The 23925-nt window shown below is 32.9% G+C and overlaps 3 protein-coding genes, 1 long non-coding RNA gene and 1 pseudogene across 6 annotated transcripts; 2 read left to right on the top strand and 3 right to left on the bottom strand.

The window, feature by feature from the left end:
- Positions 1-1262: 1262 nt before the first annotated feature.
- Positions 1263-4628, top strand: LOC125597206 (MADS-box protein AGL42). Its single transcript, XM_048771971.1, has 8 exons — positions 1263-1599; positions 1693-1909; positions 3067-3148; positions 3464-3525; positions 3671-3770; positions 4049-4090; positions 4174-4215; positions 4381-4628. The coding sequence occupies exons 2-8, from the start codon at positions 1728-1730 to the stop codon at positions 4498-4500; spliced, it is 630 nt and encodes a 209-aa protein (XP_048627928.1). The 5' UTR covers positions 1263-1599; positions 1693-1727; the 3' UTR covers positions 4501-4628.
- Positions 4629-9502: 4874 nt separating this feature from the next.
- Positions 9503-11342, top strand: LOC125597207. 3 transcript variants are annotated; one of them, XR_007331561.1, is made up of 3 exons: positions 9616-9986; positions 10064-10609; positions 10720-11342. It is a non-coding gene; the product is annotated as an uncharacterized LOC125597207 (long non-coding RNA). The 3 variants fall into 3 exon arrangements; XR_007331562.1 differs by having other exon boundaries at positions 10710-11342; XR_007331560.1 differs by having other exon boundaries at positions 9503-9986; positions 10064-11342.
- Positions 11343-11919: 577 nt separating this feature from the next.
- Positions 11920-12464, bottom strand: LOC125597212 (probable carboxylesterase 120). Its single transcript, XM_048771975.1, has 2 exons — positions 12257-12464; positions 11920-12212 (listed from the first exon to the last, which is right to left on the bottom strand). The coding sequence occupies exons 1-2, from the start codon at positions 12462-12464 to the stop codon at positions 11920-11922; spliced, it is 501 nt and encodes a 166-aa protein (XP_048627932.1).
- A 2802-nt stretch (positions 12465-15266) lies between these two features.
- LOC125597205 (probable carboxylesterase 120) lies at positions 15267-16380 on the bottom strand. Its single transcript, XM_048771970.1, has one exon. It carries the CDS (start codon positions 16320-16322, stop codon positions 15354-15356), a length of 969 nt encoding a protein of 322 aa, XP_048627927.1. The 5' UTR covers positions 16323-16380; the 3' UTR covers positions 15267-15353.
- A 692-nt stretch (positions 16381-17072) lies between these two features.
- Positions 17073-20458, bottom strand: LOC125597211 (annotated as a pseudogene).
- Between the last annotated feature and the right edge of the window lie 3467 nt (positions 20459-23925).

Genomic DNA, 23925 nt, shown 5'->3' with positions numbered 1-23925 from the left:
TCTCAAGAGGAAAAAAATTGTTTAGGAAAATTAAAATATTTATGTATTATATATGGTATATAGTTTAATTTAAAATGATATATATATATATATATATATTAATAGTTAATTAAATTAGATATTTTACTTATATGATTTTGTAATCATATGTATTTTGTTATAACAAAAATTTAAAATCATGGATCACAAAATTTGAATGTGAGACTTTTAATAGTTTTAGTAATTATAGTCGTTTAAAAAAATTCAAAATATAACATATACCAAAAATCTAAATTTTATTATATAGTTAATACAATTGCTTAATTTATTTTAATAATTTAAAATTAAACAAATATGATAGAAGATACACTAATTTTTATTAAATTTTTATTTTTTCAAAGTCATTAATTGTCATATTTATTTTAAGCATATTAGGCAATTCTATAACTTTTATTTAAAGAAATAATAAAGAACATTAATATTGAATTTATTATTTTTTATAACACTGATTTATTATGACATATTTATTAATAATGAATTTATTGTTACTTTAATAAAAACTTATTATATAATTAGATGGACCAACTTATTTCTCTAGTGATTCTAAAAATCATCTTTGTGATGACACATAAATACAAAAAGAAGTTGTAATGTTTCTCAATTAATATATATGGGATATTTAAGATTATTTTTGGGTGATATATATATATATATATAAGTATATTGTTTGTTCTTTTAACCAGGACATACTGTAGTAAAAAGTTCAAGCACAAACCTTTTTCTTTTTTCAAATATTCCTCACATCTCCTCACTCTTTCTCAGATTCTCTCTCCCAAAATTTCCTAATTTAGTGACTTTCAGATATTCGTCTTTCTTGCCTCGTTAAAATTAACCAAAACAGGGTAATGAATATGTTTTTTCGACGACTATAAGGCACAAGGCATATGGATCTTTCCTAATACTTCTATATTTTTATATTTAAATAGTTTATTTCGTACGGCCATTATTCTAATATAACATTTTGAACATGCCTCAATCGTCTTTCTCAATTGTTTTATCAAAAGTTGAAATACTATAATTGGTGCACAACAATAAGTGTTATTCCCTCACAACAAATATATGAATTATTTTAAAGAAAATCTGGTTGTTTTTTCAGACCGATGAAAGAAAACAAGAATTATCCTGTTTCTTCTTTATTGGCATCTAATTATTCGACTATGTGGTGAGGAGAAGATATGGACAGAAAATCGAAATATTCTATACATAATTGACAATTTTATTATTATCAAAAATAAAAAGAAATGAAAATAACATTATTTCATTGTGACCCATACCAAAAGAAATTAGTAAAACATTGAGAAATTTGCCCTTTCCTTTCCTCACAAATCATTCTAGGGTTCCTAAAAGTTCCCAGTTTTCCTTTTTCTCTTTCCATTTTTGTTGAGTTTCAGCTCTTGCTTCTCCTCCTCAACTTTGATGTCTTCCTTTAATTTATCCACGTATCTTTAAAATTTACCATTTCCTGAGATATCTTAGTCTTAAATTAAAATTTTCTTCACTATATATTAGCTTATCTCTTCTTCATTTTCTCTGCCGACACTTGATCTTTCTCTCTCTTCGGTGAGATCCTTCTCTCTCTTTTATGACTCTGGTTATGTTAACTGGTCATTGGCTGGTTTAAGGTTCCAATCTTTTTTACCGATCTTGTGCCAGGAATAAAAAGAAGAAAAAAAGTCAAAAGAAGAAAAATGGTGAGAGGAAAGATAGAGATGAAGAAAATAGAAAACGCGACGAGTAGACAAGTGACTTTCTCAAAAAGAAGAAATGGTTTGCTGAAGAAAGCTTATGAGCTCTCAGTACTCTGTGATGCTCAAGTTTCTCTCATTGTTTTCTCTCAGAGAGGAAGGCTTTACGAATTTTCCAACTCTGAGTATGTCTTCTTTATCCTTGAATTTACTTTCTTTTACTATTTCTGTACTTTTTATTTGGTTAATTAGGCTTTTTAGGTTATGTGTCTGGTCTGAATTTTTCTGAATCGTAATTGAATAAAGCTACTATCTTAGATTTGTTACTTGATGAGATTCGATCCTTGTCTGAAGCCTAAAGATTTACTTCTTCTCTCTTCCTATAATAATATGATTTCATTTTCTATATTTATATAATAGTCACTTATTGAGAAATATATACAAACTCACATTTTCTGATCTACCTTAACTTTTTTTTGTCTAATTAACTATAGTGTGTATGTCTAGGGTTTCCAAAATTTTATTGAAATTATGAACATAAAACAACATTGGAACTAGCTCTAAATGGATTAAGACTATAATTTAGATGGTTATTTAGTGTGATATCCGTACCAACTTGTACAATTTTTTACCCATCCATATATATATTGATAATATAAAATTATAAATATGTTTTATTTTTTTTCTTGCCCCTATTAGGTTGCGTACTATAGTTTTGGTTTCGTTGTATCTTTATTTGGGCTCCACTTTTGTAGCCATATGACTTAATTATGTGTGCTCTTCTTCATTTGATTCGGATGTGCAGTTTATACATAGATTTCCCCTGTCTATATATATATATATATATCATGTATTTCTTGGACTAATACTTAATTATACATCTAAGAAGAAACCAATCAAAGCTTTGTGCTGTAATATATCCAAGTAGATGTATAACGTTAAACGTGGTTGTTTTTCTCTATGCTAGCAGATGTTGTCAATTATAGTTTTTCATATAGATTAGAGGTTCTAGATTCAATTATTTGATTTTGGCCAAAATTGCAAAAAGGAGTTCATCGATTTAGACATTATAAGAAAAGGCATGATGATGAATTCGAATGGGATGGGTTTATAGTTAGCTATATAGATGCTATTAACCAGCAGTCAAAAGACATTGTAGTACGTACAACTTTGAGAGATCTGGAGGTGAATCTTTACTTAAAAATCAAATAAACTACATTTTAATATTTTGTTGCTAGAAGATGCACGTCTTATATTTAAACCTCAGATTTAATTACATATCTTTTTTAAGCGAGATATATAGATCTGTGGATTCTATAATTTGTCTATGTTTGATCATCAGCATGTGGAAGACGATCGAACGTTACCGCAAGTACACAAAAGATCATGAAACCAACAACCATGACTCAGAAATTTACGTCCAGGTTTGTTACCAAACTATTTTGGTCTATATTATGTCATAGATATTTACATGGTTTAATGATATTGATTTTTTTTCTCATGCCCTACCAAAACCAAATCTTGTGATATGTCAGCAGTTTGTACAATGTAGATATGTTCAACAGTGTGTACATATACAGAATCGATGGGACAAAGATTGTTCAACAGTTTTTTTTAACATCAAAACGCTGATCTAACTGTTAAACAGTTTATATTGGCCGTAAATTAAAAAAAATTATATATTGATGTTGTTTTACTTCTATTGCGTCCTATGGTTTCATGCTGTTGGCGTTATGTAGCGATTAAAGGAAGAAGCAAGCCACATGATCACAAAGATTGAACTCCTTGAATTTCACAAGCGGTATCATGTCTTAGCCTTTGTTTTTCCTTATTGTTGCCACCTTTTTGATTGTTTATTTTCACTTGTAATGCTATTAGCATTAATTTACGTTAATAGAGTTTTAACAAAATTATGCAATCATACACTCTCTTTTGCGTGTGTATAGGAAGCTACTGGGTCAAGAACTTGCTTCGTGTTCTCTAGAAGAGCTTCAAGAAATTGATAGTCAACTCCAAAGAAGTTTGGCCAAGGTCCGAGCAAAAAAGGTATGTTTTCATCAATATATATTGGTATATATGAATGATGATGCCACAATGCAAATATATATATATATATACATGCATGTTGAAATTAATAATTTCCCATCTCAACCGTGTAGCTATGAGTTATTAACCTCATTTACAAATAACAACTTGGACACGGAATTTTTTGCGGTGATTTAGCGACATATGTCAATAACTTTATCAACATCGTTCCAGACTTGTGTGTAATTTCTGTATTAGTGTTTTTATCATGGTAATGAAAATAGTTGGAATGGTTATAGGCGCAATTGTTCAGGGAGCAATTGGAGAAGCTAAAAGCAAAGGTGCAATGCAATATGTTATATATGTTAATAGTTTTGCTTATTAGCATTCTCTATAAATGTGAGATAACATGGCTTCGTTTCAGGAGAAACAATTGTTAGAAGAGAACGTCCGGTTACATCAAAAGGTAATTCATCTCTCTTTCCGATTCATATATATATATATAGCCCATTTCAAAAACAAAAGTGAGATTTTTTCACCTAGTTTTGCTTACAATTTATTCAAATGTAGAAAATTATATATGATGCTATCTTTGTGTGGTTGACTCCAATGCAATCTATGTTATGAACAGACTGTTTTAGAACCATGGAGAGGGTCGACTGATCAACAAGAGAAATTCAGAGTCATAGATCTTAATTTGGAAGTAGAAACTGATTTAGTCATCGGTTTGCCAGAGAAGCACTGCAAATAACATTATCTTATATGTTCTTTAACCAAAACAATATAATATTTTATGTTTGTATTTTCATCATCAAATCTGTAAAATTCTTCAATAAATTGCGAGTTAATGATTTGTAATATTATCTTATGATTTTAATCCTTATACAACTAATAAGAGAATACCATCTTATATTCAAAACCCTTCAATTAGCTTCCTATAGCTCACTATACAGGTAAATGGTCTCCAAAGAAGCATCTGTATGCCCTAGTGCGTCAAAAGGTGGAACATTAATGGAACATAATGTCCATGCAGGGCTGACTCTAAGATGTATACATCCAATATAAGACTCTGAGATGTCAAAAGAGAAAGCAAGAGATGTGTAAGACAAGAGAGAGCCTCCACTATTAATCATATTTATATAATCTTTACACAAACCAATACATGAAGGTAATATATCAATGGGTTATTGAGCTGGTCTAAACACTTCAATCTTTAAGGGTCATCAGCAATTTGGCCTTCTTTAATGGTATGGATTTTAAAGAAAAATGTAACGGTGCAGGGGAGGAAATCAAATTTCTGATGGAAGCAAGCAGAGCTTGGCTCTTGGACGGATCACCGAGCTCGGCAGCACCGTAAACACCGTCGTCGGTGAAACGCTCCACCACATCAACTCCCTTCTCCTTAAACAAATTCGCCACACCTCTCTGCCTATCTACCATCGGATCTCCTCCTCCACACACCATCACCTTCCATCCCAACCGTTGGATTTTTCCTCATGATCCCGTGATCCATCTCCCACCGTCTGATTCGAATACTCGTGATCCCGGTTAGCTCCCACAGGGAGACAAAGCTCCCAGCAAAGGTCTCCGACAGTAGGCGGAAAAACATGATCGTGTTCTCGTGTCTGATCTCCCACTCGCACCGCTCTTGGCCGCAAACAGATGGTGTATTAGGGATATATATCCAACATAAGAAATTCTAAGGGACATTAAATCTTATATAATAAAGTTGGCTTGAGTCTCTCCTTAAGGTGTCCACATCAGCAAGGACTGAGGGGCAAAACATGACACGTGTACTCCTGCTTTTTAACATTCAGCCGTCTTTTGATTTTAGGAAACGAAGTGAACTTTAACTTTTAAGCAATGGGTTATTGACCTAATTTAAACGGACAACAATATAAGAGCATATGCAATGGTGTTACTCTAATTAGAGTCCTTAGCATTATTAAAACATTAAAAATTTTTTGGTTTTTTTTTTTTGAATAGTTAAGGACTTAATCAAAAGAATCAAGTCCAATGGTGTTACTTGAATTAGAGTCCTTAGCGTTTTGTATTCATGAAGTTCAAAAAAAAAGAAAGAGTTCATGTTTCATTGGTCAAGGAAAGAGCCAACTTTACTAGGAAACTAACTTTCAAAGAAAGAGCCAATGTTTAAGTACCGAAACTCAAAGTAATTGAAACATGATTTGATTACCAGCAGCAGCAGCCATTGTTCCAGAAGGAAGCATAAACTACACAGAACCGAGTCCTTGGTGATGTGGTTTAAGATCAAACTTACACATCAACAAGACCAGGCATGATGACAGATTCGCCATAGTCAATCACTTTCACTCGGCTCCTCTGCTTCTTAAACCAATCTTCCTCCTTCACCACCGACACAATAATCCCTCCATTCACTTCCACTGCATCCGTAACGTTCCGACGTTATTGGGATCCACGACATAAACTCAAAAGTATATTTTGTTTACTCAACCTAAGGCCTAACGGTGAAGCGAGCTCCTCTACGAGAATGTGAATTACGGGACTGTCCCATTACAAGTGACAAGAAGGGCAAGGAGCCATGTGAAAACATACTCGACTGTGAAGCTCCCAAACAATTTATTTGGCTGATGCAACTGCTGAAGGTTATATCAAAATAAAGACAACTTCATTAGCCTCTCAGATACATGAAACTTTACAAAGCAGTAAGACTAAACACTTTACAGCAACTATATGCAATGGGAAGAAGCAATCTCAACAAATTAAGGCATGGTAAAGTTAAAGACTCTTACTTGTCATGGTGAGATTCCAATCTGGTTGGATAAAAAGAAGCTTTGACTGCAACATGAGGACGACGAATCCCCCACTGAGCAGCAACACATGAGCTTCCAAATTGATAAGAGCCATTTCACTTCCCCTGCCAGACACAAACAAGTCATTTAAAAAAAAAAAACCTTAGCAAAAATTCTAATTTCTTTAACAACCTAACTTCAAGGAACAACACATGAAAGATTCAAGCTTTTTCAAACACCTAATAAGATTTATGCAATTTCATTTCATGAGATTTTTGACTGATAACAGAATCCAGATAAAACAGAAAAAGAGCTTCACGTTCACCATAGAAAGGACAAAACTTTATGAAGAGAAAACAAAGCAAGACTACATATGAAAATTTCAACCAAAGTCAGAGTACCCTCCTGCCAATTCAACACACACAAAACACGATATCCCCAATAGCATAGCTAAAAATCCTAACTTCAATGCAGTATCTAGTGCAGAGAAAGGGAAAGAGAACTCTTCCAGCACCAATTTAAGTAGCTACACAACCCACGTCATGATTGCAGTAACACCAAAACAAACTCACAAATATGATTGAAGAGGAATTGTAGGATCCATTGATACGGGGAAAAAACGAAAAGGGAGAAGAGGAATTATAAAACAGGCGGTGACAAATCTCGACTGGCAATTTGCAGTGTCCGAGTGAGAGAAATGAAGTAAAGAGAGAGAGAGAGAGAGATAGGATCATGGTGGGAGATGATGGAGCAAGGAGAGATCGAGAGAGAGAGCGTGGGAGGAGAGATAGAGAGAGACACGTGTATTAAGGATTGAGTCCTTCCAATCCTTCTTGAAGGATTGATCCCTAGCTAATTAAACCAAAATAATAATATTATATTGAAATAATGCTAAGGATTAATGGTAAGGACTCATCTAAAATCACCGTTGCAGTTGCTCTAAGCATTTATCTTTATAATATTATTTGAGAAGTCAGTTTCTTATGTGTCGCGCTCACGTTAACTCTCACGATGGCTGATTACATTGATACCCTTAATGAATTAAAAATATTAGATTTAAATAATATTATTAAATTTTTTATTTAGTTTCCTTTTTCAAATTTTCCAAATAACATCTATAATAAAAAGGAAACATTTATAAAGTTTTTTAAAAAATTAAAAACGAAAATATATGTATATATTTAATACTAATATTATTTCATTAAAATGGAAAGTTCACAAAATAGAAATATTCCATTTAAAAATATTTTTAAATAACATAAAATATACTTTTGAAGTAATAAAATATTTCCTTATATCTATATTTTCTTAGATGAATATATATTTTTGCATATAATGTGATTTCATAAAACAAGATTCACACACATAATCTTGATATTAGGAAAAGAAATATTATTTCTTTTCAAACATAATTTTAAACAATACAAAAGTATATATTTTCAAAGTAATAGAAATAATTTTTATATATCTATCTATTTTCTTAGATAATTACATAAAATAATTAAGTAACATAAACTAATCTATGTTTAATTGACTAAAAATAGTTTATAATTAGTATTACTGAAATGTTTTATTTATTTTTCATATATTTAGTTGCCTATAATATCTTTAAATTACGGTAAAAAATGTATACATTATATTTTACTGATATAATATAATTTTGCAAATACAATCACACAATTGTTTTTAACTGCTTATTTTTTAAGAGATGTTAAAAAATAAAAAGAATTAACAACAAATATCTTTTGATCAAATAATTACAAAATAATTTAAAATAACATAACGAGCTAGATATATTTTATTTTATCATTATTAAAATTAATTGTTTTCATAATATTAAATTTACTTTTAAAATATATGTTTTTATGTTTGTGGAATTTTATATGACTATAATTAAAATACCAAAGCAAATCTGAATCTCATTTTAAGATTCTTTAAAATAAATCTCAGTTTATCGGGTAATAAATCTAAGGCATAAAATTATTTAAAATTTATAAAATAATTTAATTATTGTAAAATATTGATATGTGTACACGAGCTTCCAAATTATTCTTTCAAATTCAAAAAATGTATTAGTTACTTATGTATGTAACTTCATATAAATTGATCATCACTTTAGTTTCTGATTTTTTTTTAAACAAATAACACATAATTTGATAAATATTATGAAACTACATTCATATTTAAACGATAAATAAAATTAATTTGCTTTTACTAAATTATAATAAAAAATAATTATACTGTAGTTTCAATTTCAAAGAATATATGTCACTCAATATACTCACAATATGAGTGACTCGACTAATCCAACTTATATCTAAAAGCATAGATTTAACTACAATCAGAATATATAATTTTATAATAATAATTTACTTTATAAATGTAAACAATAGGATGACTCAAAACATATCAACAAATGAAAATAAAATATTAATCAATTGTTATAATTTAGTTCTTTTGTAAAATTTATATATATGAATGAGACTGTAGAATATTATCGTTATATTAATTTACGTAATTTAGAATCAGACACTTTACTTTATTTTATATTTCATTGTAAGCACAATATATCTTAAGTTATACATAATCTTCCTCAAATATATTTACAAATCTAAGACAACAATCAACGTAAATGCAAATAAGAAAATTAATCATAATTTTAGTATATTTAAAATAAAAAATATTATAATTGAATTTAGAGAAAAATATGCAATCTAATATACCCAAATGATAACTAAATCAACTATAAAAATAACAAAACCGACTAGATATAACATATCTAAAATCATATATCTAATTAAAGTAATATAATATTATTAATATAAATTATGCAAACAAATTATAAATTAATTTAAAATTAAAAATAGATAACAATCAATTATTATAATATATTTATTTTATAAATATTTATACCCGTGCATGAGCACGGGAAAATCACCTAGTATAATAAAGTTGGCTTGGGTCTCTCCTTAAGGTGTCCACATCAGCAAGGACTGAGGGGCAAAACATGACACGTGTACTCCTGCTTTTTAACATTCAGCCGTCTTTTGATTTTAGGAAACGAAGTGAACTTATGCTTTTTCGTTGGCCCATTACAAATGCTTATATTGTTGTCCGTTTAAATTAGGTCAATAACCCATTGCTTAAAAGTTAAAACGTTTTCGACCTCTCTCTCCTCTATGGTCGAAACTCTCATAGCTACCTCCGCCTTTCTGAAACCGTCAAAATTACTCCAATCATCCACTCCTCTGCGATTAAAGATTTGATGTGGTTGATGGCATTCATTCATAGCAATAAATTCATCTGTCCAGCTTTCAAGCGTTCCTCACCTATCTCATACACTATATATGAATGATGAACTCTCCTAGGTGTACTTTGTAAGGTTGCTGGTCTAATACCAATATCTCGAGAAGGAGAATGATGATGTGGATATCAAAATTGGCAAAGGCTGTCTGCTTCGTGACAGGTATGTAGACATAAACGTTCTTTCGTTTCTGATACTAAATTTCTAAAGTTGTAACGCTTTGGATGCCATAACTCAAGGATTGACATGGAAAGGCGGGCACGATGAAGCTGCAGCTGCTACGATGTACCTAAAGGACACACTTACTACTGAAGAACAGCAACAACTAATCACATGTCTCTCCAAAGATAAAGTAGATAATCCTCCCCCTCATGAGATCATAATCTCTCTATAGTTAATCTTTTAATTGGTCTTTGTATTGTATCTGGTTTCTGAATAGAGGAACGAATTATAGTGGAAAACATTTACGGGTGGGGAAGTTGGGAAATAAGCCAGAAAATGCAACAAAATAAGTATCAATAAGGAAAAAAAGAGTGCTCTGATTTTATGAAACCAGTCAGAAACTACTACTCGTGGTTGTGTTGAAGTTAGCTTCTTAGTACTGAGAGAAAACAATGTACACAATCTATAGATAATATTATATTCGATTTATTATTCCAAAGAAAACCTTAGAAATCAATGGGATGACGTGATCATAGTCCATATTTGCCAATGTTATTTGTGTTACGTCGGCTCTTCTTCCGGGCTCTTTTTCCTGTACCACACCTTGCTGCCCTTTTTGGAAGGTATGTTTGCTTGCTTCGACCAAACCCATCTCATAGTCACTAAGATTCGATTTTAAGTGTTGGTTTGTTTGCTCATGATTGTTGTTCTCTGTTTCTTGAGACAAATGCAGGGGATTGCAGAGCTGTTCTCTGTAAGAATGTGAAGCAATAAATATGTCTCAAGACGAGACCAATCTACTTACCAGAAAGAACAAGAGTGGAAGCTTTGTCAATGACGGTTACTTAAACGGCATTCTATAAGTCACACAAGCTCTAGGCGATTAGGACATCGCATAGCCAGAGATCAAACATATACGTTAACAGAGGAAGACGAGTTTCTGATAATGAGATGTGAGGGGATTTGGGACGTTTTGACAAGTCAAGAAGAAGTGACAGAGCTTGCTTTAGAGGCTTCAAGGCTAAATACATTTGATAACGTTTTGGTGGTTGTTGTTTGTTTCTTGTCGGCTGACGAAATGGTGACGCGGCTCCTCCGGCGGAGAAGCAATGGTGTTGTAGTTTGACTGCAGAAGCCTTTTAGAGCTTGAGGGTCTTATAGGATAGTTGTTTAAAAAGATGATGACGTTCCCTTTAGTGTTCTTGGCCAAGTTTTTTCTTGCTTTTGTATATAACTTTAAGTGTCTACGTGCTCCATTTTTGTGCTCCATGTAGTTCCCTCTTGAAATTCATGAGGATTCATTTTTGTATATAATTGAAATAGTGTTATTTTAACGAAATAATTTTGTTCTTTCAATATATATCGTTTAAAAATTGTTATAAGTTTATACAATGGATAATAGACCACCAAGCATCATCATTAACAAGGAAAAAAGGCAAGTCAATAATTTATTATCGTGTTTATGCAAAAAAAGAACATAAACATTTTCAAATTTTCATATGTTCCACATTTTTACTTAAGTGCTTTCAACAACTCCTTCATCACTTCTTTTTTTTATAGAAAATATTCTTCATCACTTACGAACTGAAAATATAGAAATACATCTCCACAAAGACTATGTACAAAAAAAACACACCAAAATAAATATCATAAATCATTTGTTCTCCAACTAGCATCAAAAGCTAAATAGGCTTGCAAAATAAACTCTATATATCACGGTTCATTCCATCACACAAAACTCCCAAATAAACAAAACGGTTATATGGATTAAGCTGGTGACAAAATGAAGACCATGATCTTTTACAAATCAAGTTGCACCAAATTTTACAAAAAAATATAAATGTAAAGTAATTAACCCCGCCCGTAGGGCGGGCTAACCCCTAGTAATATATAAAGGGATAAAATCATTGGAAACCCATAATTAAACTCAAATCTAACATGGTGTAAGATCAATCCACAATAATCCGCGAACGTTGTAAGCCAAGTTACCACCGGTACTTGTCCCCATGAGGTACGCGTTGGAGAGATCGACGTGAGATTTGATCCACTCGTCTTCGGACATTCTAATAAACCTCAGAGCGTCGAGTCCGTCGACGTAAGCCGCCGGGAGTCTGTGCTCGGGAGCTAGACGGTACGAAGGGGACGCGACGACCACGTTGAGCTCACGCGCCATGAGGTTGCAGAAGTCGTCGTAGAGTGTGAAGTCGACGCTGCAGACAATGAAACCTCCGCCGTGGTAAAAGACAACGAGAGGGGGTTCTGAGATGAACCTAGTGCGGTAGTGGGGACGTAGAGACGCATCCACGTGGAGTTTGAATGGCGTACGGTGATGTCTTTGGTTACGACGAAGGGGTTTTGCGGAGACGGAACAGGTGTGGCGGGGACGCGTGGGAATCTGGTAGAGTCGCGAGTGATGGAGCCATTTGGATTCTTAACGATGCCTATGAGAGGGCAAGGATCAGGAGATGGTTCGGACATATCTGATGTCTTTTGGATTCGAAGTCTTCTGTTGTGTATGAAACTGATACTAGACCATCTTTAACCCCGGTCTATTAACTGGGGTTCTTAGTTTCGGCTAAGACACGATTTTTATTTTTTCTTAGATTTTAGCTAAGAAAAGTTAAGAATCGTCTTTTGAATAAGAGATATAAAAGTCGTCTTTTAGCCGAAAAATATAAAAAAAAAACAAAAATTAAAAAAGTATCAAATCATGAGTTAAGAACATCGGGTAAGAGACCGGAGTTAATGATACCCTCATTCTTGTCTGCTTTTATAGGCTATAATATTATTAGTAATTAAATTATTTGAATATTATTTTATTCATGAAAAGCTTGAATATGTGTATAATTTTTTATTGAATTACGGTGTAAAATTTGACTTTTTGCTTGAAAAGCTTGAATAATAGTCTAAACAAAGTACTTTGTTGGATCCGAAAAAGTTACCTAACTGAATTCTTTGGTGTCGTAACTACTATAAAATTGGATTTGTGTTGAGAAAGAACTCTTTTGAAGGTTAATTACAGTAAATAAAATGTTTACATTTTGTTAAAATGCAAACTAACAACAGAACATATCATAGTTTTACGTTAATTAACACTGTTATCATTTATATATTTGATGTGAATTATTTAACACAATTTTCTTACTGTAATGTAGCTGAAATGGAGAGAGAATGAGACTAATGTGAATGATTTAACACAATTTACTTGATGAAATATTGTAATGTTACTGAATTGGAGAAAGATGAGACTAATGTTAATGATTTAGCACAACTTACTTGATGAAATATTGTAATGTAACTGAATTGGAGAAAGAATGAGACTAACCAACGACAATGACTTAGTCCTCTGTGCTTTCTTTTTTTTTTGTGCACTAAAACAAGAGACATTTTATGGGTTCACAAAGTCTCTTTCATTGGTTGAGAAGTCGCAGAAAAATTCAATGCACAAAACTAATTTGAAGTTTGGAAAAATCATATATCAGGCAAATATAAGAAAGCCTTAATCTACCCTTAGATTTGCGCATATATATAAGAGTTTACGCATTTTGATTAAAAAAAAAAGATTTACGCTTATATATAGAATTGTGTTTAAATTCAAGCACGCAGAAGAATTACCGGCTATACTAAAAAGCCATGTTCAAAAACGCGGTCGTTTAGTAGTTGTTCGGAGTTTGACCGCGGTGAATATGCCCAAATCAGTGTAGCTAGGCGTTGATACGCGTTGACCCACGTAACACCGTCTAATTTCTGCGTTGACCGCTTAATTTCCGCCTAATTTCCGCCTAGACCGCCTAATTTTTTTTCCGTCTATATAAAGTTGAAACACGGTTAATTATTTTTAATCATTATTGACAGATTTTTTGTAATGATTCATTACTAAATAATTATAATTATCTATCAAACTCAAAACAAACACATAATTACTTCATTTAAGAATTTTTTCGTACCAAACACACCATAATCTAGATATTCGACTAATCAAAAAGAAGTTGTTTAAATTTATATATATAAATTATATAATTATGTCTAAGAATATGTGTCATCATATTTAAAATTATCTAAATATATTATAAATATATTAAATTGTATTTAAAATTAGACCCCACGTAATCTTCGAATATTACTGATATTTCGGTAATTCGCTAGGTATGGGGTTACCGTTCGAGTAGCGCCTACCGTAGTTCCGAACAGGACTAAAAAGAATGGAGAATTTGCAAGAATACATAAACGGTAGGTAACTTTTGTCCTTCATTGACTAGTCCAAACTTGCAAGATACATTATGTTCACACAGATCACATCAATTCCACAAGCATTCTGCTGATCAGGTTACCATTTTACCAACAGTTGAAATGGAGAGCAATTTAACTATAATTATACCATATGAAATCATTCACTACGAAGAAAGTGTAACTGATGAATTCATAATTTTATCATCATTATATTACACAAATTAGTGGAAAAACAAAAGAGTCCCTTGAGTTGTTCAAAAGAAGAAAACAAGAAAACAAATAACAGATTTATCCACAGCAAGAAAGCAGTAATAGTAGTGAAACTATAGAGCTGTGTTCATCGGTGGCCTCTGTCACCACCACCACCGCCACCAAATCTACCCCCACCTCCTCCACGACCTAACCGACTTCCGCCTTGGCCACCACCGCGACCAAATCTTCTTTGCACTTGTTCTCGCTTTTGAAGTTTACGCAACTCCTTAACAACTCCTTAAATATAATACATTACGTTTATATATTTATAATCATATAGTCTGAGGAGATCATTTGTAATATTATTTTATAATTTTAATACTTACACAATTAACAAGAGAATACAATCTGGCTGTATAAAAGAGAGAATACAATCTGTTTTCAAAACCCTTCAAATAACTTATAACTCATTATACAAGTAAGTGGTCTCCAAAGGAGCATCCATTTGCGCCCTTGTTCGTCCAAGTGTGGAACATTGGAGTACAATCATATTATTATAAATGATAAGAAAAATTACAAAAATTATAAGAATTTTACATACTTTATGAGAATTTAAATATAACTGTATTACTCTAAATCGTTTTATGAAATTCATGCTTAACAATACTCTTTGTATTATGCTGAATAATCATTACAAATCTTTCTCTATTAATCTGTATACTTGTCTTCTCTAAGACGATCAACTAAGTAAAACCATTAATAAACCCTTTATTCAGAGTTCAGACCACTAAATAGGCCTTCCCACAACATTGGAGAATAGAAATGTCGATGCCAAGTTCCACAAGAGAAAACCAGAGATGTCTAATATTTTTCTTATTTATAACTTTTCCACAAACCAATACATTAAGGTAACCTTTAAATGGGCCTAACATATTGGGCTGGCCTCTAAGAGTAAATGAGATTTCTGATGGAAGCAAACAGAGTTGTACTCTTGGTCGGATCACCGAGCTCAGCACCGTGAACAACGCCGTCAGTAAAACGCTCCACCACATCAACTCCCTTCTCCTTCATCAGCTTCGCCACATCTCTCTGCCTATCTATCATCGGATCTCCTCCTCCTCCACTCACCACCACCTTCCATCCCAACCGTCCGATCATCTCCATATTCACCGGTCCATCTCCCACCGTCAGATTAGAATACTCGTGATCCCGGTTAGCTCCGACAGGGAGACAAAGCTCCCAGCAAACGTCTCCGGCAGTAGGCGGAAAAACCTGATCGTGCTCAAGTCTGATCTCGGACTCGCACCGCTCCTCGCCGCCGAAGAACGGATGGTGTAAGACCAGTCCACGGATACGTACGGGACTCAGGTCCGCCAAGGCGGATCTGAGCCCGACGTTGTAGGCCAAGTTACCACCAGCGCTTGTCCCCATGAGGAACACGTTGGAGAGATCAGCGTGAGACTTGATCCACTCGTCGTCTGAGGTTCTAATAAACCTCAGAGCGTCCACTCCGTCGTCGTACGCCGCCGGGAGTCTGTGCTCCGGAGCCAGCCGGTAGGAAGGCGACGCGACGACCGCGTTGAGCTCACGCGCCATACGGTTGCAGAAGTCGTGGAAGGGTTTGAAGTCGACGCTGCAGATGACGAAGCCTCCGCCGTGGTAGTAGACGACGAGAGGGAGTTTTTTAGACGAAACGCCGTCGTTTAGTGCGGTAACGGGGACGTAGAGACGCATCCACGTGGAGTTTGAGTGGCTCACGGTGATGTCTTTGGATACGACGGTGTTTACCGGGGAGGGGTCAGGTGTGGCTGAGGCGTACGGGAATCTGGTGGGGTCGCGAGTGATGGAGCCATCTGGGTTCTTTACGATGCCTATGTGAGCGTAAGGATCAGAGACTGGAGATGGTTCGGACATTATTCGAAGTCTTGTGTTGTGTATGAAACTGAATCCTTCAGTCTTCTCCGATTTTATAGGCAATAAAAAAAGAAAATAGCAATTAAATATTTCAATTTATTTTATCTTGAAAAGCTTGGATAATAGTCTAATACTTTGTTTAGTGGGTCCGAAATTGACTTAATTGAATTCATTGTTTTCGTAATTATTTGTAAAAATAGGATTTGGGCTGACAAAAAAAAACTTTTTTGAAGGTAATTACTGTCAATAAAATGTTTTTTTGAAACTTAATAAAATGTTTTCGTTTTGTTAAAATGCAAACTAATAACAGAACAGATCATAGTTTTAAGTTAACACTGAAATAATTCTTATATTTGATGTGAATGATTTAACACAGTTTACTTGATGAAACATTGTAATGCAAAACTCAAGTGGAAAAAGAATGAGACACTAAAGGAAACAATGACATTGCAACCAGGGAAAACGTAGTGCTCTTTGCTTTCTCTTTTTGTGCACTAAAGAGAACAAGAGACTTTTTCTGGTACACAAGTAGTTGGCACGTCTCTTTCGTTGGTTGAGAAGTTCGCAGAAAATTCAATGCACAAAACTAATTTGAAGTTTGGCAAATCAAATATCAGGCAAACATATTGATAGTAAAGCGTTAATGTACTATAATTAAAATCTCTTTCGGGGAGATTGACACAACTAATTCATTTGATACTGTCTTTGCTAAAAATCTACACCGACAATGATGGGAGAGATCAAAACAATTAATGTGCATAATTTGCCTTCTCTAAAACTTGAAACCAGATCTCCTGAGTAAAGTCATTAATAAACCTTTATTTAAATCAGTAAACAGGCAGGCCTTCGACAACATTGAAGTATAGGAATGTCCATGCCATGTTCTAGAAGAGAAAACGAGACATGTCTAACAAAAGAGAGAGAGAGAGAGAGCCAGCCTCTTGGGCTTCTTATTTATAATTTTTCCACGAACCAATACATAAAGGTAATCCTTAAATGGGCCTACAATATTGGGCTGGGGGATGGGCCTCTAGTATAAGCCTCCTTATTTTATGGATGTCTTTTAAAAACGATACGGTGTAGATGAAATGAAACTTTTGATGGAAGCAAACAGAGTTTGACTCTTGGACGGATCACCGAGCTCAGCACCATGAACATCGCCGTCAGTAAAACACTCCACCACATGAATTCCCTTCTCCTTCATCAGCTTCGCCACATCTCTCTGCCTATCTATCATCGGATCTCCTCCTCCTCCACACACCATCACCTTCCACTTCAACGCTCCGAGTACCTCCAGTCCATCTCCCATTGTCGGATTCGAATACGCATGGTCCCTATTCTCTCCGACAGGGAGACAAAGCTCCCAACAAAGGTCTCCGACAGCAGGCGGAAAAACACGATCGTTCTCATGTCTGATCTTGGACTCGCACCGCTCTTCCCCGCCGAAGAACGGATGGTGTAAGATCAATCCACATATACGTAATAACGGATCAAGTACATTTGCGACTCTATGTCCGACACTGTAAGCCAAGTTACCACCGGAGCCTGTCCCCATGAGGAACACGTTAAAGAGATAGACGTGAGATTTGATCCACTCGTCGTCGGACTTTCTAATAAACGTCAGAGCGTCCGCTCCGTCGTGGTACGCCGCCGGGAGTCTGTGCTCGGGAGCTAGCCGGTACGAAGGTGACGCGACGACCACGTTGAGCACGCGCGCCATGAGGTTGCAGAAGTCGTCGTAGAGTTTGAAGTCGACGCTGCCGGTGATGAAGCCTCCGCCGTGGTAGTAGACGACGAGAGAGAGTTTTTGTTTAGGCAAACGTAGTGCGGCGGTGGGGAGGTAGAGACGCATCCACGTGAAGTCTGATACGATGATGTCTTTGGATATGACTGGAGAGGAGAGGTCAGGTTCGGCTGGGACGCAGGGGAATCTGGTGGGTCGCGAGTGATGGTGCCATCTGGATTCTTTACGATGCCTATGAGAGCGCAAGGATCAGAGGCTTCAGATGGTTCGGACATATCTGTTTGACTGTTTGTCTTTTTGATTCGAAGTTGTCTGATGTGTATGAAACTGATACTTCGGTCTTGTCCGCTTTTATAGGCTATAATATATTAGAACATCCGCAATGGTGGATTCCTTCTTGGAGTCCTTATCATTATTATATTAATTTATTTTTATTTTTTTTTATTTGTTTTTGTTTGAATAGTTAAGGATTCTAGTCAAAATAATGTGTCTAATGGTGATTTCCAATTAGGAGTTCTTAGAAATAGAAAAAATATTTTTTTTAAATTAAAATTAAAATTTTATTAATTGCATGATTAAAAATAAATATACCAGAAAAAAAAGTTTAAAAATGTATAAATTTAAAAACTATAAGTTTTTCAATTTCAATTTCAGTATCATTTTCTCAGAACAGTTGCTGAATACTTTGACCATGGCCTCCAAATACAATGCATGGAACGCAGGAGTTATAGCTGCAACACAGATCATCATCAATGGCCATAAACATAGAGAGAGTAACAAAAACAGCTTTACTTACCTCTTCTTCTTAACTTCTAGGTATCAAGGTCAGCAGGTATCAACCCTTTTCCCATGACGGGCTCTAAGATCTCAGCAAGAACTCCCTAAAAAAAAACACAAAGGAAAGTTACTTGATGGTGGTACCAAAAGAAAACAAAACAAAGACACTGACTGACTCCATTACCTTGTCATAGGAAAACGCGTTCTCTCTGAGGACATGCCGCAACAATAGGATCAGAGATGACAACAAATGCCTTTGGACCAAACGCAAGTTTGTAAACTTCTCCATGCTTTAAAACAAGAACATCACAGAATCAAAACAACAAAGTTCTCAACTTTAAGATGTAAATCAGAGTAAGTCTTAATAGCATATACCTCCAAGAACCAGTCGTAGAGGGATAAGAAGAGAGGCTTCCCAAACAAATCAGAGACAGCTCCTTCAGCAGTGGGCATTGAACCCAAACTTCCACCGCTTAACAGGTTTGTAAAAAGGTTACTAGGTGATAACCCGCGTCCTGCGCAGAGCGAGGAGATTATTAAAGTATTATAACTTTTAATATGTAGACATAATAAAAGTTAAAGTCATAGTAAAAAAAATATATGAAAGAAAGTACGGATTATAGCTAAGAATTTTAGTATGTCAATATAAATTTATATGGCCATTAAAATTAAATTGTATATTTGTTTGTATGCGGGTAAATTATAAATATAATATTAAATGAAACATAAGTAATTGTCTAATAAAATATAAACGGAACAATGTATAAAAATATTTCAGAATCATTCCCCTATCGATTAAGGTAAGTTTTACAATTCTTTGAATTTAGTGTCCTTGATTACGTTAACAATTCAATTGTCTTTCCTTAATACTTTGAAGCATTAAGTCTTGGATTTAATTGGTTATTTTCGATGAATTGAATCAAAAATATCATAAAACGATTTGATATGAACATTCGTATAGGTTATGATATGAACATTATGATAAACGATTCTAGATTAGTTTTATGATAAACATAGTTTGCTTGTTGCAAGATTAGTTTTATGAATTTTGATATGAACTTTAGATGTACCAAGTACTGATACAGGTTAAAGAATTTAGTTGTACCACGTTTAAAGAATCAAAAATTGTACTAAAGCGTACATAACTTTAGATGAGATACTTATTGTGTTGCCTTATTTAAATGAAACACTTCCAAATTTTCGAACATACCATAAAGTCTCTCTTAGGAAGAAGTTAATATGCTACCTTATTTAGATTCCGGTTTTTTTTTTAAATCGAAATGTAATCCGAAGGTTATTTTTGAAATCCGAAATCATAGTATAATGTAATGACCAGTGGCATTTGTTTGTAATTTTTCTAGTTTATGAAGGGTTTTTTAAAAAGTAAATGAGAGTGCATGTGGTGATGACACCTAGGAAATGACACTCATGTAATAAACACATGAGGCCAAGGTTTATTTATATCAATGCTCCTCCTTTAATAAGAAAGGGATGATGAAGGTCAAAAAGGTTTGGAACTTTTGTTTTCTCCGTTTTTCTAGAGAATAAAGATTTTATAGTGGTTAGTCAACCAATTTAGGGAGTATTATGAAGTTTTACTAAATTAATTGACGAAAAATTTAAACGACGCACATGTACCATGAAATAGAGTTTAATATACATTAATACAAATATAGAATGTGTTTAGAAATATTAAAACAACAGTAAAGATCATAGGCTTCAGTATATAGAGTATTTACCGAAAAATTAAATATTTTGTAGGGGTTAACCCATAGATTTTGAGAAAAATTCAAAAAAATGAAATTCTATTTTAATGCATAGTTGCATCCCTCACTAACATATGATGAAGGTCAAAGAGGTTTGAAACCTTTGTTGTCTCCGTTTTTCTAGAGAATAGCGATTTTATAGTGGTTAGTCAACCAATTTAGGGAGTATTATGAAGTTTTATTAAATTAATTGACGAAAAATTTAAACGATGCCCATGTACCATGAAAGAGAGTTTAATATACATTAATACAAATATAAAATATGTTTAGAAATATTAAAACAACAGTAAAGATCATAAGCTTCAGTATATAGAGCATTTACCGAAAAATAAAATATTTCGTAGGGGGATATTAACCCATAGATTTTGAGAAAAATTCAAAAAATGAAAATTCTATTTTAATGCATAGTTGCATCCCTCACTAAAACATATGATGAAGGTCAATAAGGTTTGGAACCTTTGTTGTCTCCATTTTTTCTAGAAAATAGCGATTTTATAGTGGTTAGTCAACCAATTTAGGGAGTATTATAAAGTTTTACTAAATTAATTGACAAAAAAATTTAAACGACGCACATGTACCATGAAATAGAGTTTAATATACATTAATACAAATGCAGAATGTGTTTAGAAATTTTAAAACAACACTAAAGATCATATGCTTCAGTATATAGAGCATTTACCGAAAAATTCAATATTTTCGTAGGGGATTAACCCATAGATTTTGAGAAAAAAATTTAAAAAATGAAAATTCTGTTTTAATGCATAGTTGCATCTTTTACTAACATATGATGAAGGTCAAAGAGGTTTGGAACATTTGTTGTCTCCGTTTTTCTAGAGAATAGCGATTTTATAGTGGTTAGTCAACCAATTTGGATAGTATTATGAAGTTTTACTAAATTAATTGACGAAAATAAACGACGCATATGTACCATGAAATAGAGTTTAATATACATTAATACAATATAGAATGTGTTTAGAAATATTAAAAAAACAGTAAATATCATAGGCTTTAGTATATAGAGCATTTACCAAAATATTAAATATTTTGTAGGGGTTAACCCATAGATTTTGAGAAAAATTCAAAAAAAATGAAAATTCTATTTTAATGCATAGTTGCATCATTCACTAACATATGATGAAGGTCAAAGAGGTTTGGAACCTTTGTTGTCTCCGTTTTTCTAGAGAATATCGATTTTATAGTGGTTAGTCAACAATTTAGGGAGGAGTATTATGAAGTTTTACTAAATTAATTGACAAAAAAATTTAAACGACGCACATGTATCATGAAATAGAGTTTAATATACATTAATACAAATGCATAATGTGTTTAGAATTTTAGAACAACACTAAAGATCATATGCTTCAGTATATAGAGCGTTTTACCGAAAAATTCAATATTTTCGTAAGGGTTAACCCATAGATTTTGACAAAACTCAAAAAATGAAAATTCTATTTTAATGCATAGTTGCATCCTTCACTAACATATGATGAAGGTCAAAGAGGTTTGGAACTTTGTTGTCTCCGTTTTTCTTAAAAATATAGATTTTATAGTGGTTAGTCAACCAATTGTAGAAGTATTATGAAGTTTTACTAAATTAATTGAAAAAAAATTTAAACGATGCACATGTACCATGAAATAGAGTTTAATATACATTAATACATATGCATAATGTTGTTTATAATTTTAAAACTACACTAAAAATCATATCCTTCAGTATATTGAGTATTTACCGAAAATTCAATATTTTCTATTTAACTCATAGATTTTGAGAAAAATTAAAAAAAAAAAAAAATTCTATTTTAATGCATAGTTGCATCCTTCACTTACATATGATGAAGGTCAAAGAGGTTTGGAAACTTTTTATTATCTCAGTTTTTCTAAAGAGTAGCGATTTATAGTGGTTAGTCAACCAATTTAGGAAGTATTATGAAGTTTTACTAAATTAATTGACGAAAAATTTAAACGATGCCCATGTACCATGAAGAGAGTTTAATATACATTAATACAAATATAGAATGTTTTTAGAAATATTAAAACAACAGTAAAGATCATAGGCTTCAGTATATATAGCATTTACCGAAAAATAAAATATTTCGTAGGGGGGTTAACCCATAGATTTTGGAAAATTCAAAAAAATGAAAATTCTATTTTAATGCATAGTTGCATCCCTCACTAACATATGATGAAGGTCAAAGAGGTTTGGAACCCTTGTTATCTCCGTTTTTCTAGAAAATAGCGATTTTATAGTGGTTAGTGAACCAATTTTGGGAGTATTATGAAGTTTTACTAAATAATTGACAAAAATTTAAACGACGCACATGTACCATGAAATAGAGTTTAATATACATTAATACAAAGCAGAATGTGTTTAGAAATTTTTAAAACAACACTAAAGATCATATGCTTCAGTATATAGAGCATTTACCGAAAAATTCAATATTTTCGTAGGGGATTAACCCATAGATTGAGAGAAAAAAATTTTTTAAAAATAAAAAATTCTGTTTAAAAGCATAGTTGCATCTTTACTAACATATGATGAAGGTCAAAGAGGTTTGGAACCTTTGTTGTCTCCGTTTTTCTAGAGAATAGCGATTTTATAGTGGTTAGTCAACCAATTGGGATAGTATTATGAAGTTTTACTAAATTAATTGAAGAAAAATTTTAAACGACGCATATGTACCATGAAATAGAGTTTAATATACATTAATACAAATATAGAATGTGTTTAGAAATATTAAAAAAAAACAGTAAAATCATAGGCTTTAGTATATAGAGCATTGACCAAAATTTAAATATTTTGTAGGGTTAACCTATAGATTTTGAGAAAATTTCAAAAAAATGAAAAATTCTATTTTAATGCCATAGTGCATCATTCACTAACATATTATGAAGGTTAAAGAGGTTTTGGAACCTTTGTTTGTCTCCGTTTTTCTAGAGAACATCGATTTTATAGATGTTAGTCAACCAATTTAGGGAGTATTATGAAAGTTTTACTAAATTAATTGTAAAAAAATTAAACGACGCACATGTGCCATGAAATAGAGTTTAATATACATAATACAAATGCATAATGGTTTAAATATTTCGTAGGGAAAACAAAAACTAAAGATCATATGCTTCTTAATATAGGCATTTACCGGAAAAATTCAATATTCGTTAAGGGTTAACCCAATATAGATTTTGACAAAAACTAAAAATGAAAATTTCTTTTAATGCATTAGTGCATTTACCTTCATTTAACAATGCTGATAGGTAACAAGGTCAAAGAGGTTTGGAACCTTTGTTGTCTCCGTTTTCTTGAAAATAGCGATTTTAT

Source organism: Brassica napus, unplaced genomic scaffold (assembly GCF_020379485.1).
Source record: "Brassica napus cultivar Da-Ae unplaced genomic scaffold, Da-Ae ScsIHWf_1387;HRSCAF=1967, whole genome shotgun sequence".
NCBI lineage: Eukaryota > Viridiplantae > Streptophyta > Magnoliopsida > Brassicales > Brassicaceae > Brassica > Brassica napus.
Note: the sequence above shows the minus strand (reverse complement) of the source record. Positions and strands in the feature narration are given on the sequence as shown.